General features: G+C 50.6%; 1 protein-coding gene across 4 annotated transcripts in view; it reads left to right on the forward strand.

The window, feature by feature from the left end:
* The window catches only part of FLI1 (Fli-1 proto-oncogene, ETS transcription factor), a 122530-nt gene that overhangs the window by 56702 nt on the left and 45291 nt on the right, over window positions 1–20537 (forward strand). For 3 of the 4 annotated variants that reach the window (XM_036014172.1, XM_036014174.1, XM_028527622.2), the window contains exon 2: window positions 13703–13911. The exons of the other annotated variant lie outside the window; for it this stretch is intronic. In XM_036014172.1, coding sequence (XP_035870065.1) covers window positions 13703–13911 — 209 coding nt within the window. The remainder of the gene's footprint in view (window positions 1–13702; window positions 13912–20537) is intronic. 4 annotated transcript variants of the gene reach the window in all.

Consider the following 20537-nt stretch of genomic DNA (forward strand, 5'->3'; position numbering starts at 1 on the left):
CAGGTAGCCCAGCCACAGAACGCATCATCCAAAGTGAGGTTTGAGCGTGGAAGAAGCTGTTAGGAAGCATTTCCTGGAACAACAGGCATAAACCGGAACTGTGTCCCAGGCCAATGGGCTGTAGGATCAACCCACAAACAGATCTGGGGATTGAGGTCCTCAGAGAGTTTTCCAGGTCGTCGTAGTCAGTCCTTCCATGTTACTGGTAAAGAAAGAGGCCTGAGATATGAAGTGCTTTTTCTATAGTAAAACCTGTGGATTCTAACAGAAGATTAGGCTTAGGGAGTGCTTACTGTGTGACAGGCGGGAGTCGGAATACTATTATTACCATCACTATTTTACTGGAAGGAAGCTGTGGCATGGAGCAATCAAAGAATTTTCCCAAAGCCATAGAACTAAAAAGCGGTAGGCGCACAGTTCTGATCCTGGCAGCCTGGCTCCTTGGGTGACATCGAAGCACGGAGCACTCACCAGCCTTTCGGTATGTTACACTCACTCCGTCCTTTGCAGTAGCTTCTGTCATTGTGCCCATTTGAAGGATGAGAGCATCAAGACACTTAGCGAGTGAGTGTTAACAGTGTCTGTGGAGAACTACAGAGAAAATCATCCTTGAAGGATTTTCATTTGAGCCGGGAAGACAACATAAACCGATGGAGAGCTATAATATAAGGCAGGAGTTAAATACCAATAAAGGCGCTGTGACAAGGCAGTCTAGAATAAAGTGCCGAATTCATGGTGGAGATGGAGAGGACGGCAGACTCAGCAGAAGGAGGGGCTGCGGTGGGCTGGAGGGGGCGGTGGAGCGTGAGGAGTTCTGAAGGTCACCTTCCACCTGTCCCAGGCCCTACCCCTTCCAGGAGGCCTTGCCTAAGACCCCACTCACTGTCCTCTCCTCCTGCTCCCATCTGAGTGTCTGTTTTGATGTCCATTGTCTCTCTGGACCTGAGCTCCTTAAGGACAAGGATGTGACTTTTTCGCTCTCATGTATCTTGTCCCTGTGCTTTACCGAATGCCTGACACGTAGTAAGTCCTCCATAAAGTTGGGTGAGTACATGAGATGTGATGAGGCAGAGGGAGGGAGGAGGCAAGTCTTTGCAGAGAAAGGGGGGAAATGTTAATTTTCAGATGCATTTGCAGACACCCAAAGGGCAGCCCAGAAACATATATTTAAGTTGGTGTCTAAAGATGAGAAATGGGTGGTAGGTCTCATATAACAACAACAAAAAAGAAACTGTTGAAAATAGGGCATTGAAATGCAGAAGAAAGAGCAAGGGAGTAAGAAGGAATGAGGCTGGGATGCAGGAATAAATGCAGACAGAAGGGAAAAATGAACAGAGGGTGCAACGGGAACGGAGGGGCAGAATAAAATAGGCAGGGAGGGGGCCAGGCCACTGAGCCAGCCCAGAAAACTGGCCTCCTAGGGCACCACCTCCTTCTATTACCTGCCTTGTCAAAGATTCTGCCACAGATTGTGGCAACAGCATGGTAACCATATGCCCCGGGCCCACAAAAGAACGGAACACCTGGGATGGAAGGGGTCGTCCAGACATGGAAGTTGGAAAGACTGCACACTCAGGACTCGGTGGCCAGGGGATCACCAAGCATAGCTCCTCGGGCATGAACCGTACAAAGGGCACGGCCACTGAGAACTGGGGAATGGGTTGAGGGGCGCCTCGTTTCCCACCTCCCTGTGGGGAAATAAAATAAAATGGAGCCTCCTGCTATGCCTTGTCCGTCCGTCCGTCAGGATAAGATGGCTTCTCGAGGCTGGGTTTGCCCTCTCCCCCCGCCAGGCTGCTCCTGGGGTACAGCTGGAAGGAAGAGAGCAGAGGGCCCCCCCGGGGGCATGTTTCCTCATGGGCTTCCTGTGATTGTAAGGGCACCCGTTGCCATGAACACTGTCACGTGGGGACATTGTCGGATAAGATCATAGCTTCTAGGAAAAGAACCTCAGCTGTTATTGGGGAGAGCGGTCAGTGGCTTCTTGTTTAAATTTGAACAAGAAACGGTCACTGGGTGTGGCCGGTGAAAACGAAGTGGACAAGCCTGGGGTGCGAGGCTGATGGAAATTGCTCATAGCTGAGAGATAGAACAGGAAGTCTGGCTGCTGTTGTGGTGATGGCAGGGGAGGGAAGGTCTGTGCATATCCCATCATGCTCTGGGGTTTTTATCCATGAAAAGGCATTGCTGCCCAGGTCAGTGTGGCTCAGTTGGTTGGGGTGTCCTTCCATAAGCCTAAAGGTTATGGGTTCGATTCCCAGTCAGGGCACATATTTAGGTTGTGGGTTCAGTCCCTGGTCGGCAACCAATATGGAGGCAACCAACTGATGTTTCTCTTTCCCTCTCTCTTTCCCTTACCCTATCTCTAAAAGCAATGGAAAAATGTCCTCTGGTGAGAATTTAAAAAGAGAAAAAAGCATTGCATGCCTACTAGGTACCAGGAACAGTTCAAGCAACTGGGATGAAAGCAGTCGATAAGATTGGCATGGTTCCTCCCTCCAGGGTGACTCTAGCAGCAGACTTAGTCTTTTTGAAAAAGGATGGGAAAGTTCCCATGACCCCAGGAGTCAAAGAAGCACATAAGGGCACATGCCACCTACACTTCCTCCTCTCCCCAGTGCTGACAAAGAATTGCAGAAAGTGCCATCCCCACCACCCCTGGTGGACTAGTGTCTGTTTGCCCCTGGGGGAGCCCGTCACTCAGAACTGAACCATCTCACTTACCCCCTTTCCTTTGTCACTCACAGCCCTCTCTTGTCACCACAGACCAGATTGAGATCCTTTTGGTGCACCTTCCAGGCCAGACCCATAAAGCCTGGGCCCCAAGGGAAGGCTTTCGAGCTCCCACACTCACGTAATAAGAAAGCTCAGGAACTCCGTGCTATCCCTCAGACTGTTCTAGCATCCCTGCCATGGGTGACATCCAGACTCCGATGACGCACTGCAGCAAAGCCCCAGAGGATGCTTCTTCCAAGCTTTCGGCTCTCTGTGGTCTGGGCAGCATGGCCATTCATCATCGTCAAAGAGCGTTAAACGTTTGGTAGACGACAGTTAAAATTTTCCAGGAACCAAGAGGTTAGGTAATTTGCCCAAAGTCACAAAGCCCATAAAGCTCCACACTGACCCAGCTGGTAGCCGGTGCCTTTTACTGGAGCAGATTTTTAAAGCAGCACCCTATGGAGTGAAGAGAGAGACGAAGGGGCTTGCTTCCTCTGCCCCTTGCCTTTTGACCCCTTCTGCAGCAAGCACGCTCAGGGACCCCCTGGGGGATGGAGCCTGCTTCCAGGCTCATCCAGATCCCCAGGGATCCTCACATGCCACCTCACATGCTGCCTGTGCAGTCAGAAAACCACACTCCAGCTCAGGGAAGACATTCACACACATAACTGCTTATATGGCACCAGGGCACCAACTCCTTGGCTTGGAGCAGATTCCCAGAGGACCTGCCATGCCAGTTGCTGACCCTTCCATTGTCCTGGGCAGAGAAGGGAAAGGAGGGGCCCAGAGCAGCAGCACTTGAGCCATGAGCATGTAAGTGTTCCGGTATCTTTTATAGACGGTACAGCCACCCCTGGGCGACCAGGCAGAATACTATCCCAGTGCAAGTGATGAGCAGTGAAATGCACAAGGAACTAGTGCTGCTGGTGTTTCACGGTCACTTCTTAGCACTCCTGCCTTCCCCGCCAGCTTCTCCCCATGGCACTGGGGTTCTCTTTGGATGGGAACTGTCAACCATCACCTCTTCCTCTGGCGAGGGCTTTATTTCACCCTTCAGTCCAGTCAGGACTGGCCAGAGAACACGGCTCAATTTCTAACTGTAGTGGGTCCCAGTGCCTCACCCTGCATTCTGTCCTGGCCCTTGGGCACTGTGGGGTCCATCTCAGTGGTCAGGTCACCCCCTTTCAGCAGAGACGAGCATGGCCTCTGGACTGTCCAATGTAACCAACTTCACACAGCCTTCGGCTGTCCCCATGGCCAAGGACGAAAAGCAGCTTGGAGAGCGGGCAGACCTACTGCAAAGGCAGCAAATGTCCCTTCCTGGGGCTCCGACCAACCTCTGCCCCCCTTCCGCCTACCTTCCACATGCGGCACTTTTTTTTTCTTTTCAGCAGTAAAATCATTCTCTGTGGGAGGAGGATTTAACTTTGATCTTTACAGATGCCCTTTAAATGTGGTTATGGTCAAAAAAAGTGACTGTGAAAACTCAAAGTCGACGGGCAAAGGTAAATGCCCACGGGAGAGCTGGAGAAGGGTCTACGGGAGACAGTGATTAAGAGAGGGCCACGCTCTGGATTTTGTTACATGCGTGCCTTTATGGGACCGAGACCCTCTTCTCTGAACTCATTTAGGCTCGTTCCCTTAATTTATTAAACTCCATTAAATAAAGTACTTTCATCTGCAAAGGATTCCAATTCCATTTTCTAGGCACTTGGCTGGCTGCCTTTCTCCGGGTCATCCGCAGCAGGCGCCCCCTCCGCAGCGAGTGAAGATTTAAGTGCCAGGGAAGGGGAAAGGGGACTGCGGGGTGAGGGGGCAAATTTCAAGAAGATACTTTAGAAATCAGCCGAGGAGCGCTGTGAGCTTCTGTGGCAGACGGGCTACGAGGCCCAGCCTGGGACTGAAGTGAGCAAACTGGAAACGGTTTGCGGGAAGAAACTTTGCCTCAGGCCGCCAACTCCCAGGGTCACTAGTTAAGAGACCTAAGGCAAGTGCTGGGAGTCTTTTTTTAAAAATAGATTTTATTTATTTATTTTTAGAGAGAAGGGATGGGAGGGACAATTGTTGATGTGAGAGAAACATTGATGGGTTGCATCTCATCTGCATGCTGACTGGGTACCCAAGCGAGTAGCACCCAGCATCCCAGGCGAGTGCCCTGATGGGGAATCAAACCAGTGACCTTTCTCCTTGAGGGACAATGCTGAGCCACACCCACCGGGGTAGTACTAAGGCTTATTAAGCCTCACATTCCTTTCCAATTATGCGAAGATCCTCACCCCTGTCTTTTTAGACGAGATTTAAGACTTAGAAAGGCTAAATGAGGTAACGGTGGTGTAAGTTCCTTGTAAGCATCATGCTGTCAAATAGCCCTTGTTCTATTTGTTCTTTCCGGCTTTAAAAAAATGGTGCTTGTTGTTGTTTGTCTGTGGGTAACTCTGCTGTTATCAGAGGACTTGGGTCTTTTTTTTAAGATTTTATTTATTTATTTTTAAAGAGAGGGAAAGACGGAGAGAAAGAGAGGGAGAGAAACATTGATTAGTTGCCTCTCACACTCACCCCAACTGGCGACCAAACAGAAACCCAGGCGTGTGCCCTGACCTAGAATCAAACCAGTGACCTTTCACTTGGCGGGATGATGCCCAACCAGCTGAGCCATGCCGGTCAGAGCGAGGACTTAGGTCTTTATGCTAAGATTGAGTCTCCCTCATGCTATAAAACCAAAAGAGCCTATGCTTTGTGCCTCAGCTTCCCCACCTGGTCAGCTGTGGTACCGATTCCTGCCACCCAGCACCGGCAGCCACAGGGCAATTACACACAACAATCATCCTCTACCTCCTTTGAACACGAGTTCTCTTGTTGGTGGTGAAGGTGACAGGAGATGTTCAGTGGCTGCATAAGAAATGACCCCAAAATATAGTGCCACAAAACAGCATTTATGCTCTTCAGTTTTGTCAGCCTTCATCCGAAGGTTCCTCAGTCCCAATTCTGGAGACTGGTGCTGGCTGGTGGCCGATGGCCTCTGGCCCCTCCACGTGGGCCTCTGGGTACAGTTCCTCTGCTTGAGCTGGTCTGGGCTTCCTCACAGCATGGCAGCTGGTTTCCAAGGACTGGGAACCCAAGGCAAAGCAAGAAGCAGGTGGAAGTCATAACACCTTTTATCACTTCAACTTGGAAGTCATGCAAGGTCACTTCTGCTGCCTTCCATTCATACAGCTGGTCATAAAGTCTAGGTTCCAGGGGAGGAGAAAGCAAGGCTGCCTCCTGATGGGAAGTGGCGAGAACTGGGAATATCGCTCTGGCCGTTTGGGGCGGGCCTGTAGCCTTGCACTGTGCCCTGGGCAACGGAGCTTTCGGTCTACATTTGGTGGCCGATTGCTGTTTTCCACCTTCTTTCTTCATTTTTTGAAATAGATTTTATTTATTTATTTTATTTATTTTTAGACAGAAGGGAAGGGAGGCAGAGAGAGAGGGAGGGAAACACCGATGTGCGAGACAAACTTCAATTAGTTGCCTCTCACATGCCCACAACTGGGAACCTGGCCCTCAACCCAGGTATGTGCCCTGACCAAGAATCTAACAGGCGACCTTTTGGTTCACAAACCAGTGGTAAGCCAACGGAGCCACACTGGCCAAGGATCCACCTCCTTTCTCATTCAACTTTCAGGAAATTTACCTTCTCTTCCCTGTTCCCACCTGCCTTCTGTGGGGTGGAAATAAATAATGAGCCAAAAGGGGGCTGGCCGTTAGAAAAGAGAGAGAAGCAAAGGGCTTGAAGTAACTCAAAGCAGCCGCCCTCTCCCGACACGTGAGCGGTGACCATGGTGATACCCCACGCCCAGCGCCACTCTTTCAGAGCCTGCTCGTTTCCAAAGGGAAAAGACAGAGGACACTGCTCCCTAAAGTCTTGCCTGCATTTCCTACACTCTCTGGCTGGCAAGAAAAGGGACTTCATGTCTTCATGCAAAGAATGTAATAAAAAGCCAAAGCTCATGCTGCCCAAGGCAGCAGCCTGGTCTGGGAGTCAGGGGGACCCGCCGATCAGGGGCAGCAGCAGGGGACTCGGTCTGGATGCTTTTGACATTCCCTTCACTGGCCTCCAGCGAAGCTCCTTGGCCACAGAACCTGTCCTTAAAGATTCTGGGCAGGACGGGGGTAAGGAAGGGGAGGAAACCATGGGGGCCATGACTCCAGTCACTCCATGTGCTAGGAAAAAAAAACTCCGCCCAACTGTAAGAATTAGGAAATGACTGGGAAAAGTTGGGACTTTTCCTTCTCTAACTGCATTTGGCTTATAACTGTGGGTCATGTGCATCCTTCCTGCACCGGGATTTCCTTTCCGGATTCCTGAGCAGAATGGGGAGGCCTCGGCACACCTCTTCGGCCTGCTCCTGCTGCTCTGCAGGCGATTCCATCTCTGCTTCAGCAGCGCTGTTTGGAGATGCAACCCTTTGCTCATCATTCATATCAGCAGGGCCATCACGTGGCAATGTTCTGACCACATCCCCTATCACTTAACTGATAGACACATGGAAAATAACCTCTGACTTGATCTAAGGAAAACAAATGTTAGAAGATTCATCTGCTAGTAGAAAAGAGGAAAAGAAAAGAATATATACATACACACACACACATCTATATAACAAACTTCAAAACAGGGCAAGTTTTTTAAATTAGTGAACTCACAGAAATGCACACAGCATTATTCTGATATTTCCTGCCTGTGTGATGTATGAGCAGCAATATGAGTAGGTGCTAGCCACCTACCGTGTTGATGATCTAGGCAAGGATGCCTCTTCCCCTCTTCAGTGGGGCTGTTTCACAGAGCCTTATCTATGCCCCCTAGAGGCTGAAGTCAGAAGCCAGAAAGACAGGGGACTGGGGCCCAATGGAACCGTGTGAACGCTTGAAAAAGAACAATTGAAAACTCAAAAAAGAGTGCAGTAAGCTCGATAGTCTAGAAAGCCCATAGAATTCACACGTCAAAATCTGTTATCTCCAAGCTTGCTAATTTTGAACCTTAGGCAACCTTGGTTACATTTAAGTAACCAACAGTTGAGAAGGGGGTAATCTCACTGGTTTTATCTGTCTGCCGTTCCCCTCCCCCATCTCCAACCCAAAGGTGGTCCCCACACCATGTCTCTGCATTGTGCTCCCTTAAAAAAAAAAAAAAAAGTAGGATTTACTATGTCCTAAGAACTTTAGGTACTTGGTTTGGGTATTTCACTTACATGATCTCATTTTATCTTTATTCAAAGTCTATCGGATTAGGTATTATTATTATCCTCATTCTACAGATGAAAACATGAAGTTCCAAAGTAAATCGCACCAGGTGGTGCACTAATGAGCTTGGATTGGAACGCAAAGCTTTCTGACTCCAGAGACTGTGCTCTGGGCCACAACAAGCACCCGAGTTCCCCTCGGAGTTTATTCTATGCGGCCAGTGAATGGTAGTGACTAGGTGCTCACACGGCAGACCTGAGTTTGAATCCCGAATCACACTCGTTTGCTGTGTGACCTGAGTAAGTTATCTCATTTCTCTGAATATTCATTCATCGGCTTGTCTGAGAAAATAGGGGTGAAAACAGACATCCCTCATAGAATTGCTGGGAGGGTTAAATCAGATTACTTATGCAGAGTAAATAGCGTTTTGTGCTTAATAACTTCTGTGATTATTGCCTGCTGCCTTGATCTTACCCAGACTGGGTGAGTCCCGTACCAAGACAAGTGCCCTGTTGAGGACATGTATTTCTTCTGGCTCCCTGGGCCAACAGGGGATCATGAGAAAGAAAACTGATACAATTTGGTTAGCACTTCTGCTGGTATACATGGCTGTCTGCTTAGCTCAGGACTAAACCACCACTTCAGGGGGTGCCTCTGCCTGCGTTCTCTGGTAATGGGGCCAAATGGGGTGCCAGGCGTGGCGTCTTTTCCCTGCCTGGAGTCCAGGGACCGTGTGGCTCTCTCTGGATCTAGGCTGAAGGACCAGAGCGTCCTGAATTTCCAGCCTAGCCTTTCCATTATCCAGCAGGACAAAGGAAGAGTGCGCCCCAGAATCTGATTACGAAGCCAATGAGGGCTTCCTTTCACAGTGGCAAGGATCGGGGCACAGAATAACCCCAGACTGGGTGCCACGCAGGATTAGGGAGCCCGTGCTTCTTTTCTTCTTTTTTAAACCCTCACCCAAGGATATGTTTATTGATGTTAGAGAGAGAGGAAGGTGGAGAGTGGAGGAGAGAGAGAAACATGAATGTGAGAGGGGAACAGTGTATGTGTCCTGACCAGGTATTGAAGCTATAACCTAGATGTGTGCCCTGACTAGGAATCGAACCCACAACTTTTTGGTGTACAGGATGCTGCTCCAACCAACTGAGACCCCCAGGCAGGCAGAGCCCACACTTCTGTATTTCCTACTTGGATGTCAGTTTTTATGTAGTATGCTCTAAGCGGGGGTGTCCAACATTTTGGCGCCTCTGGGCCACACAGTAAATACATTGTGATGCATAATCGCACACAAAAAATCTCATAATGTTTTAAGTAAATTTATGATTTTGTGTTGGGCCGCATTCACAGCCATCCTGGGCTGCGTGCGGGCCGAGGCCACAGGTTGGACATCCCTGTGAGTCTAAAGCCAGCTGGACTCCAGAGACTTTAAAAGAATGACTTGTCTTCCTTGGAATGAAAGGATGAGTGTAGACCTCAGAGTCAATCAGAGAAGTGAAGTCATTAAAAACCAAAGGAATTTAGTTACCCTGAGAAGAGTTTATGGATTTTTATGCTGATGTTTTCATATATATATATGTATTCAGTCTATCACCCCAAAGTTAAACACTTAACAATTCCTCAGTGAAAAGTTCTTACACACCAACAGTGTACTTATTTCTGTAATGAGTTTTAAGTTCCTGTAAGAGTTCCGCATTCAAACTTCAAAAGTTTTAAGGGTTTAAGTAAAAGTCAGCAGTTTCATAAAATGCACATAAACAGCAACAGCTACACTCGTGCAATAAGCTGCAGGCACGTAACTGCATGCCACCAGCCCAGCAGCTCCGCAGCAGATAACGCAGCACAGCGGTGCCCATGTCCACGCCAAGTCGCCCCTGTGATGCCTGCGAGTCTGCAGCCGTGACACGAGATGCTCACATGCACCTGTGCTCCATATCTGCCTTGTCCCCCTCCACACCCATCTCCCCTCATTGTGCCCGCTGCCCCTGAGCAGTTTGGAGAAGGTCTCCCTGTCTATCATGAAGACAGCAGCGTCCATGCCAAGGTTCCAATAATATTTTCACCTTGGGATGTTCCCAAAGCTTTCAGCCCTAAGTAGCCAAAGGGGTGTTATTTTCTTGCAAAGACATGAGCCTGTTCCCAGTTCTTTACCGGGGTCCCAAATCAACTCTCCAAATCTACTCCTCCTCCTAAGTGGTCTCCATCCCCTGCCCCCTGCCCATAGTGGGTGTTCTAATTTGGCCCAGTAAGACCAGACAGAGAACCCTTCCTTTACCTTCTCTCTCTCCTCCCTCAACCACCAATTCTTTTCTCCATACCATTATGGGGAGAAAAAGAAAAAAAGAAAGAGAAAGCCCTTTATTTATCATGATTATGAACTAAAGTGTGTGTGTGTGTGTGTGTGTGTGTGTGTGTGAACCCAAGCAGTATTCTCACTGGGCTTTCAGTTCAAATGGGTCACAGCATTATCCAGAAGGTTTCATGGAGTAAGGAAGATCTCATTTACCATGCAAAATGGGAAGGACTGGCTGTGTGTCCCAGTGGAAGGGTACTACTCCCAGCACAAGGGAGGACTAACAGGCTCTGGGGCACAGGGGTGGGCGTGAGTGGGGCTTGTCCAGTGAACAGTGAGAAGAGTTAGCATTGGACGAGAGTTGCCGCAAGGGCATCACACAGTATGGCATGGACAGCTGTGGCGGAGCTGAGTTCTAGAGCACAAGCTAATGAGAACAGGCTTGCTGCGGTCAATCACAAGCAAGCTCCCAGGGGTACCGGAGCAGGGGTTGTAGCAGGATGACTGTGGTATTTACGACTTCCCTGAGGGCTCGATCTGACCAGGGAATTCGCAGAGAATGGACAGGCGAGACTGTGGAACTCTGTTGTCATGAGGGAAGAGGCCTGAAGGGGGAAGTGTGTGTGCTGGACCCCTGGTCCCAGACTGGACAGACAGGAGAAGAGTGAGGGGTGCAGGAATAAATCTGGTTTTCTCCTCCTCTGATGCTGCCACTCGATGAGCTCCCTTTGACTGTGAACTATATACTAAAGGAAACGTGTGTTCCCAAATGAGTTCAAACTGGTTTTGCATCCTTTACCTCACCTACACATTGTCTCGTCTATTACTGAGTACCATTATCCAGAGTCTGCCACCATAACCCCCAGCTTTGTCTGATCTGCTCCCTGTTGTACACGCTTGCAGTGACTCTAGGTCTTGGCATCTGCTTGGCCCATTGTCTTGACCACCCTGCCTTTTCTTACGCACTGTCCTGCTCTCTGTGTGGATAAAGATGGTAGAAATCTTTCGCCTCTCAGCAGACCATCACTATGCCCCATCCTGCCTTCCAGGCCTCCTTGCCTCAGTTATTCCATCTTCTTCTCCCCTAACTTAGGGGAAGAGAGATGGGAGACATTTTTTAATCAGAAACTTCAAAACGTTTGCATGAAATACTGAGCATGTAAGCCCCTCCCTGGAGCAGAAGACAGCACCTAGTTCCTTGAAGGTAGTCTCTGTTTGTAGCAGAACTGGTGACTGCACTTCACCTTGATCTCTGAGAGGGTGTTTATGGGTCCTAGCTGCGAACTGGCCCTTTGCTGAGTGTAGAATCCCAGGAACTTCATGAACTTGGGCTCAGCCCTCTGGAAGATCACAATGTCACACTCTTCAATGTGGAACTGTAATTCTGTGTGCTTGGATGACAGCTCAAAACTAGTATGGGGTATGGAACCAGGGAAGCTCCCTAACTGAAAGGTAGAATGGATATAACAACCAAACATAGTTATTATACGGAGATAATAAGGTATGGATAATGAATACAATTACCAAAGAAGCACAGCTTTCCTCTGAGCATCATGCAAGAGGAAATAAAGAAGGATCTTACTAGATTGTATGTCTGTCAAGGAATAGCCTCTCGGGGAGAATGTGAGCCTTTAAATATTGTGCAGGGCAGCTCAGCTCTGAAATGGCCATCGCTGGCCAGATCCACGGTAGGTGAAACCTTGAGGTGCAGGAGCAGTCTTCCTGGAGTATGTGCCAAAATTTGCTCCGATCCCAGCGAAAAACAGCCACAGAAGGACCTTTTCCTTTGAAGCACAGCTGTCACGTAGCTGGGGTCGAGAACGGTCCTGAGAGAGAGATGAGGTGATAGATTGTTAGTCAGTGGTGCAGACTGTAATTTTAAAGGTACAGGGAGGGTTTAGTAAAGGTGGTGTATTAGAGCTACCATAACAATACACCACGGACTCGGTGGCTTCATTAATGGAAGCTTTAGTTTCTCACAGTTCTGGAGGCTGGAGGTCCAAGGTCAGAGTGGCAGCAGGGTTCAGAGGCCTCTCTCCTTGGCCTGCAGATGCTCACCCTCCTGCTACTGTTCGTGGGGTGGGTCTTCTGTACACACTCCTCCTGTGTGTCCATGTGCTTCCCTGTGTGTCCATGTACCCTTCTCTTACAAGGACACCAGTCAGATGGGTGAGGGCCCATGGAAGGGCCTCATTTCAATTTACCCATCTCTTTAAGGAACCCACTTCCAAATACAGTCACCTTCTGAGGCTGGGCTTCAACGAATGAATTTCAAGGGGACAATTCAGCTCATCACAGGTCGCCTGAGAGAACCTTGGCTTGAACACTAAGAGTTGTCATGATTGACAGTTGTGGGGTGGCACTTAGTACATGCCAGAGACTGTTGTATTTTCCGTGTATTATTCCATCTCATCTGCACAATGGCAGGTTGTCTACTTCAGGTTATACTTACTTGCAGATTACTACTTGCTTTCCTGAAAAGTGGTCAACTTCACTTCGTGTAAGCATGGGGTACAGTGAGCACCACACCCCAGTCCTTGACCTGGGGTCCCTGTGATTTGATGTGACTGGGAATAATGGGAGAACCTCGTTATCACACTTCGGTTCATAGAAGATCTCTGGAAAGGGCAAGGCCTCCCTTCTCCATGCAGGGTCTCTGCAGACCTATGTCCGATGACAGGACAACCTGAGGGGGAAACAGGGCAACCTCTTTCAGGGGACCTTCCCCCAACCCCCCCATCCACACAACCCAGACCCCACGCTCATTCTTGGGCAGGAGGGATCATCCGAATTAAGACAGGGAGCTGTCATCTCAAGGAGTCAGGTGACAAAGGGAGGGGGAGTGTGAGACTCACTCACTCACCCAGGGCAGCTCTGATGCCCAAAGCGGAGCACTTGTTACAAGCCAGGCACCTGTACCTAGATCCTCTCATTTCATCCACTCATCACCCCTGAAAAAGCTATTCTTATTCCTGTTTACAGATAAAGAAACCAAAATTAGCTGGGGCCACAGCCCTGCCCCACCCTTCCCCTGTGTGGCCTCGAGCTAAGTATGCACCCTCTCTGGGTGGGTCTCGCTGGCCTCACCTGTAAACTGGATGCTTACTCTCATTTCCCCCTAGCTGGGCCCCAGCACCACCACGCCACATGTGCACACTGTGTAGCCACTTTTCTTGGCTGCCCATGCTCCTTTCCAGGGGTCCCAGGTGCAGTTGCAACAAATGAACACACTCCTATGGATCTCCACCCCCCTCCTTTAGTGCCCAAACTCCTCCCTCATCCAGGGTAACTGGCAAAGAAACCATCACATTTGCATAAGGGTGAACTAGCCCCAAGCGGGAGGCAGTCAGCATTGGAGAAGTAGCTGGGGCAGCCTTCGGCCACCCTGCTAGCTCAAAGCAAGAGGAGGCCAAGAGCGGCACTGGGCCAAGAGTGACACTGGGCTTTCTCTCTCCTTCTCTGGCCCTCTAGGAGGCTCTCTCGGTGGTGAGTGACGACCAGTCCCTGTTCGACTCCGCCTACGGCGCGGCCCATCTCCCCAAGGCCGACATGACCGCCTCAGGGAGTCCTGACTATGGCCAGCCCCACAAAATCAACCCCCTCCCACCACAGCAGGAGTGGATTAATCAGCCGGTGAGGGTCAATGTCAAGCGGGAGTATGACCACATGAATGGATCCAGGTAAGCCCGCCAGGCCTGCGCGGCTCCAAGGCTGGGCGTAGCCGCCGCTGCCAGGTGTGGGGCTGGGGAGGCTGGAGGCTCGCTGCCAAGCGTCTGAGTAGGCATGTCTGACCTAAGTGGCTTCTGGCATTTAGGGTTTCTGCAGCAGGTGAGGCCCTGGTGCTGAGCCAGGAGCCTGAGTCAGTTCCTAGAGAGCTGAGAGAGAGAGAGAGAGAGAGAGAGAGAGTGCTACAGAGGTGAGGGCTGAGGATGGAGCAAGGACAGCAAGCTCCCCTGGATCTCTGGATTAGGCTCATAATCTCCTCTGCAGACACGTATGGAACACTTACTTTGTGTCAGGTCCAGGTGCAGCCCCCCTTGGGGATAACTTAGCAAAAAGATATACTTCCCTGTCCTTGTTGAAGATACTTGACCTCTCAGGGTGGGCCTCACCAGAGCAAAGATAACCAAACCATCTTGCAGTAAGAGTCCAGAGCTGACGACTGAGGTGGACACGTGGAAGGGCTCGCTGTGTGAGGGAGGACACATTGCACTTAGTGTGTTTGAAGTTGGTGGTGCCGGCACAGGTAAGGCTGTGCTTGTAGCAGTTGGGGGAGAGTCCAAGGAGAGAAGCATCACAGGGCCGAGGAAGAGCAGGCCTGGGGGACAGGTAGCCCAGGCGCCAGTCCTGGCTCTGCCCTTGGGCGAGCAGTTTGAGTCTCTGAGCACCAGCTTCCTCCTTTCCAAACCAGCGCTGGAGTGTCTTCTTCCCAGGCTTGTTCCCAGGGTTAACTCTGATGCTGCAGGGAAAGGACTCAACGGTGCCGAGGACTCGGAGGGTTCTGCATGGTGATAGTGATCATCTCGAGCAAAGGTGTGAGTGAGAGAAACCCTTGGTCTCATTCCTGAAATACCAGATAATCCGGAGTCCGTAGCACAGGGAGATCAATGTAAGAATAAGAAGGAGCCCCGAATGGCAAGCTAAGAAGTTATGGAACTCATTCCACTTGCAAAGACTGACTTAGCAGAGGCGTGACATTTAATACCATCTGAGTTATGATTTTGGACACGGGAGATAACCATCAATGTGTACAGAGAATAGAAAGCGGGGAGTCAGAAAGATAAGTTAAAAGGCTGTAGAAATATCCCAGACAAGAAATTTCAATGTCCTGAATGAGGGTAGTGGTGCTGATTCTGGAAACCAACAGGGGTAGAGACAGGAGGAGCAAATCACGGGGACGATTACCAGGGTCAGGCCAACAGGCAGGTGAGGGGAGAATCAAAGATGGCCGAAGCCTAGATGTTGCCAAGAAGGCCGGTGCCGTTCGCAGCCACCAGAGTGGGGAGAGGAGATGCTTGGAGGAGAGATGTCGGTGGTCCCTGTGAGATTTTGTGAACAAACAGTAGAATGCCCAGATAAAAATGTCTGCTAGACTTTGCAAACCAAAGCTCAGATAATATCGTGGGGCTGGAATGTAGGTTTAGGCCTCGTCTCTGATGCGTTTGAACTGTGAAGTGGATGAGGTCCCCGAGGAAATAAGTCTAGAGAGAGAAGAAGGGAGTGTGCATGCAGCCTGGAGGGAGCCCTTCTCCTGAGAGACCCCGGTCAGGGGGCACCCAGGCCCACCACATCTCAACCCCACTAATTAGAAACAGTCCCTGGGACCCCAGCCACCTTCTTGGCTCTGGGATTTCAGGAAGGCTCGGGGGCTTGGGGCCGAAAGCCCTGGAAATGAATGCCTCTCCACACAGGTAATATGGATATTGAGTTCCTCACATTGTAGGTGGGGTACACTTTGTCAAACATCTTTCCTATTGTCTTATCATTCGCTCCCCACCACTCTCCTGTGAGGTAGATACTGTAATCACATACCGATGTATGAAGGCGAATTGGGCTTTGAGGAGGTAAATGACTTGTCCAAGGATCGAGAGGAGGCAAAGCTGGCCACAGAGCCCAGGCATCCCGACTCCTGGCCGGTGGGCCGCCTCCCTCCCCCTTCCTGTCTGCTGTGGGTTGTACTTTTGCGGTTACCTTCTCAGTTCTGCCGACGCTCACCCCGGCAGCCAGGGAGGCTCTTTAGGAAAGCCTCCCGCCTGGCCTGGCCTCCACAGCTCCCGATGCCTGGGAACAATCCAGGTGCCACCCCTGGAGAGTCTCCGGTCTGTTGGATCCCGAATCCACCCACCACTCACCTCCACCGCCTACCTCGAGCAGAGTCAGCTGCGCCTCTCCTCCTAGACTACCCCAGCGGCACCCTGTTCTCTCCATGTCCTCTTGCCTTCCCGAAGTCTGTTCTTCAGACCACAGCCAGAGTCATCCTCAGAAATGACTTAACTGTCTTGCTCAAAATCCTTTACTGGCTTATGACAAAAGCCAAAGTCACCCCACCACCCCTCGGACACCCTCTTTTCCACCCTGCTCCCCGTTTTACTCCTTCCCTCCACACTCCTGCCTCAGAGTCTCTTCCCTTATGTTCCTTCTTTCTAGAACATTCCTACTTCATCTTGTCTTAGGACTCTCTCTCCCCCTTATTTCAGGTCTTGGCCTGAATGTCACCTTCTCAGAGGCCTTCCCTGACCACCTGATCCAAAACATCACCTGTCACATTAGCCTGCCTTGATTCTTCTTAGCTCTTTCTGGCTCTCATCATCATATCCCTCATTCAATGTGGGCAGGGCTTTTCTTTTTCTGAGCACATGATAGGTGTTCAATAAATAGTTACTAAGTGAACAAGTGAATGAACATGTGGCTAACCACCAGTAAAGGCTCACAAGTGGAGATGCTTATTCCAAGTCTCGCAGGCATTAGCATAGAAGCCAACAGGACGGAGACCGAGGTCAGCCTTGGTCCCTGCCCCAGACAGAGCCTGTGTGCGTGCTCAGCCAGGCCACCTAGGTGACCCAACTGCTCAAGGAAGCCTCAGCCACCCCAAGATACTAATCCTGGGCAAGAAGGGTCCCTGAAGAAATCAGTTTTCAGAACCCACCTGCCAGCTCATTCCTGCCTCCGGTCACACCAGGAGCCAGCTGCGGGAGAGCCCTCCGAACGCCCCCGAGAGCAGATACCTAGCTCTGCTCGCACAAAGCAGCCCTTGACTTTGACTGGCCTGTCTTGACCCGGACCATCAGCAGGTGACAAAGTAGGCTCAGAAAGACGGATGTATTCTCACCTGCTCTGGAGAAACAAAGAGGACATAGTGGGCTCTCAGAGCCAAACGGGTCTGGCACAGCCATCCCTGGCACCTCATAAATATCCTCTAAGTGCTCACATGGAAGCTGGATCGCTGGGCTACAGGAAGCCAGGGTTTTCAGAAAAACGTCTTTGCTTAGGATGGAACCATGTTGGATGCTATTATGTGATCACAGGAAAAGAAATAACATGAGCGAGGCTATTGAAATCGCTCACCCTCAGCCCTGTAGCTTCTTCCATCCCCTGAGTACTACCGGTAATGGTACTTTTCATGCAAAGGGTCATTTCTCAGTTTAGAGGAGAAAAGAAAAGCAGAGGATACAATTTGGGAACTTGGGCTGTCCCTACAGTAGCCACTAGCCAGGCGGTGCTTTTGAGCCCTTGAAGGGCGGCTAATTCAAAAGTGATGTGTGCTCTACACGTATAATCCACACTGTGTTTAGGCGGCTTAGTATGGGAGAAATAGAGAAGTAGTTCATTAGTTATTTTTTATACTGATTATGTTGAGATAATCTTTTGGCTGTACTGAGTTGGTATATTTTAATATATTATTAAAAGTCATTTCACCTATTTAAAAAATTTTAAGCCTATGGCTAGTAGAACATGTAAAACTGTATGGGTGGCTCACATTCTCCTTCAAGTGGACAGTGCTGAGCTACAGTGTGTTGGCAGCAACGTGGGTTTCTGAGTCACTTCCTCGGACTTACTGAGCCCCCATAGGCACTTCTGTCTCTGGAGAAGGTATTCTGCTGCCTAAAGCTACAGCGCCCTTCTTCCTTCTTATCCAAGCTGCAAGTTCTTTGAACAAAGGTCCAGCGGAGAGACCGAGGTCTGAGGAGCCAGAAAAAGTCTCGCTTGCCCACATTGTGGGAGGTTTGCTCCCTTTCTCCATCTTTTCCTGTTGTGGTTGAGTCTGTTAAAGTGAGTTGTTCGTGAGACAGCATGGCCCGTAGGTCCTGTGCTAGATGTAGACTTCAGCAACTTGATCCACACTGTGGTCTGCACATAACTCAGCTGCATCCTGTCTCAACCACGGGGCTTGGAGAAAACATCCCCGGAGGAAAGAATATCAGTTTATGGAGAGCAAATGCAAGGACTTGCTTGCCTTGTGCACCGGCCATGCAGGACCTGAGTTTAGTGTTGCTCTGCCCCGACACTCCCCAGACTGCCTGCCGGGATCTGGACGCCCTTGCTACACGCCTGTACGCTTTCCATCTCACCTCCAGGAAGACTGGTCTCACATACCTGTAACTCCTGCCTCTCTGAAGGAGTGTGTGAGGGCTTCCTAAGGCTCTGACCCTCGCAGGAGGAAGTATGCCACACATAACTTGGTGGGAAGCCATCTGCAAGATTCCGGAGTAGCTATGACCATCTACTGTATATGGAGATTAAAATACCTACTAGGTCAGGTGATGGCTTTATTGTGGGTGATTGCCTTTCTTTTCTTGAAATTTGCTTCTTTTCAAAACAAAAAGAAACCATATGCATACATCTGTGCATGGATCCTACAGAAACTAAATCCTAATTTTTGGACCATGTACACACAAGACATGGAAAACACAAATGACAGGTCCTAAAGCAGTTGTGTGGCTTGGGTCCAGCCCCGAGGCTCTGCATGGTCTACACGAGTGACGGGCCTCCGTTCACAGTGAGCCTGGGCTGCAGACTCGTGGATCTGGGGGACACGCCCAGAGCAAGTTGCCCTGAGCTCAGTGGGAAGGGAGAGAACATGTTTGTTTCATCTAAAGGGGTATTCTTCGGGAGCAGCCTTTCCAATCTCCCTTTCTTCAAATACCAAAGATTTCTCACCTTGTTTCAAATGGCTCAACAGCTTGTAAGGCACTTTTGGAAATCAGTACTAGTCTTTGTAAAGCCGTGTTCACTGAACACACAAAAGCGGGACTGGAGGAGTAGGGAGCTTACATCCAGTAGTGAAATAAAAGGCTAGGCTATGAGGCTCACGCCACCTTTGCCACAGCCTCCTGGGCCATGGCTCTCTGAGTAGTGGCCGAGAAGGACATGCTCTGAGTTAGCCTCTCGGAGCCACCACCTTCTCTCTGCTCTATTGTGGCAGCCTCAGATCCTCTTGTCACCTGTCCCAGTGCCATCAGCTGCCCGTGGGCCCCAACCCCATGCTTGCTGGAAGTGCAGGTTTCAATACAAATTAGCGGTAGGGTAGCTGAGCTGAATGGCCAAACCCCTCCCCCTCCATCTGTGCTCCCCTCCCTTCCCTCTTGTTTTCATCTAGCTCTTCAAAGGCGCCAGCTGCCTCATTAGAGAGCAGCCTTTATGCTGGGCTTCACCTGGACCACCCCCACCTCTTAGCAGTAGCAGCCGAGCCCGATGGCCGCACACGAGGCAGGTGCTGTGGAGGAGGCAGAGTGGCCGAGAGCTTGGGAGTGGAGGGGCATGTGGCAGGCCATTGGTGAAGACACAGCTCCCCCTCCTTCCCTCCCCTAGCCGTCGGGGCAGGGCCAGCCTGACCAAGTGCCCTCCCAGAGGGCACCCCTGTGCAGAGTCTCACTGAGGGGTCCAGGACTGAGGACAGGGTCCATTCCAAATGAGGAGCTCCCCAGCAGATCGCCTTGCCCAGCTGGGGAGCAGGTGCACACACAGGGGAGGAAGGAAGAAGAGCAGAGGAAAGGGAAATATGAGTTTCTGTGGGATAGGAAATGAGGAGGCTCCAACCACCGTGTGGCTCCCAGTGGTTACTCCAACAGGAGAGCCCCGGTCTTGCCCGTGGTTCTGACCCTGTCCTCCAGGAGCTGGTGCTCCTGCGTCCTCGGTCCCCACCTCCCCAGGGGGCTCCTATCTCACGGTGGTGCTCACAATTCCTCTCCCTACCGGGTGCATACCGGGCAGGTTTCATTGAACACTTCCCTTTTTTCAAACATATTTTTCTCTGCTCCTGGCACCAGAGGCTCGCCCTGCCATGGGTGCTGAAAGGGTTACTGTATTTCATTGATTTCTGAGGCTCTGACTTCTCACCTCTGCGTGGCAAGGGGTCAGTTTTGAGCTTGGAAATCCCCAGAGGCCGGGCTGATGTGGAAAAGAAGTTTTAAAAACATCTCCCCAACATCCCTAAAGGGGAATGCAGCCTGCAGAGCGGCACCTCTTCTGCCACTCGGCCCCTAGACAGGCAGTGCTCTGCAGGCTGCAAGGCCTCTCGTCCCTGCCCCTGGCCCTGGTGCTCTGGCTTCCTCCAGGGGAAGTATGTGCTCTGCAACCCCACCCTCTGCCATGGAGTTCCCAGACAGTGAAAAGGTTGCCCTCTTAGTTGAAGGCCAACTTAATCCTCCCACTTCTGCTGCACTCGAATTGCTTCACTATGGACGAGTATGCTGAGAAAGGCCACCAGACCCTGGTGGCTCTGTGTGTGCATGCACATGTGTGCATTGGGGTGTACACTTGTATGTGTGTGCATGTAAATGCATGCATGTGTGTGCATGTTTGTGTG

The sequence above is a fragment of the Phyllostomus discolor genome, chromosome 13 (assembly GCF_004126475.2).
Source record: "Phyllostomus discolor isolate MPI-MPIP mPhyDis1 chromosome 13, mPhyDis1.pri.v3, whole genome shotgun sequence".
NCBI lineage: Eukaryota > Metazoa > Chordata > Mammalia > Chiroptera > Phyllostomidae > Phyllostomus > Phyllostomus discolor.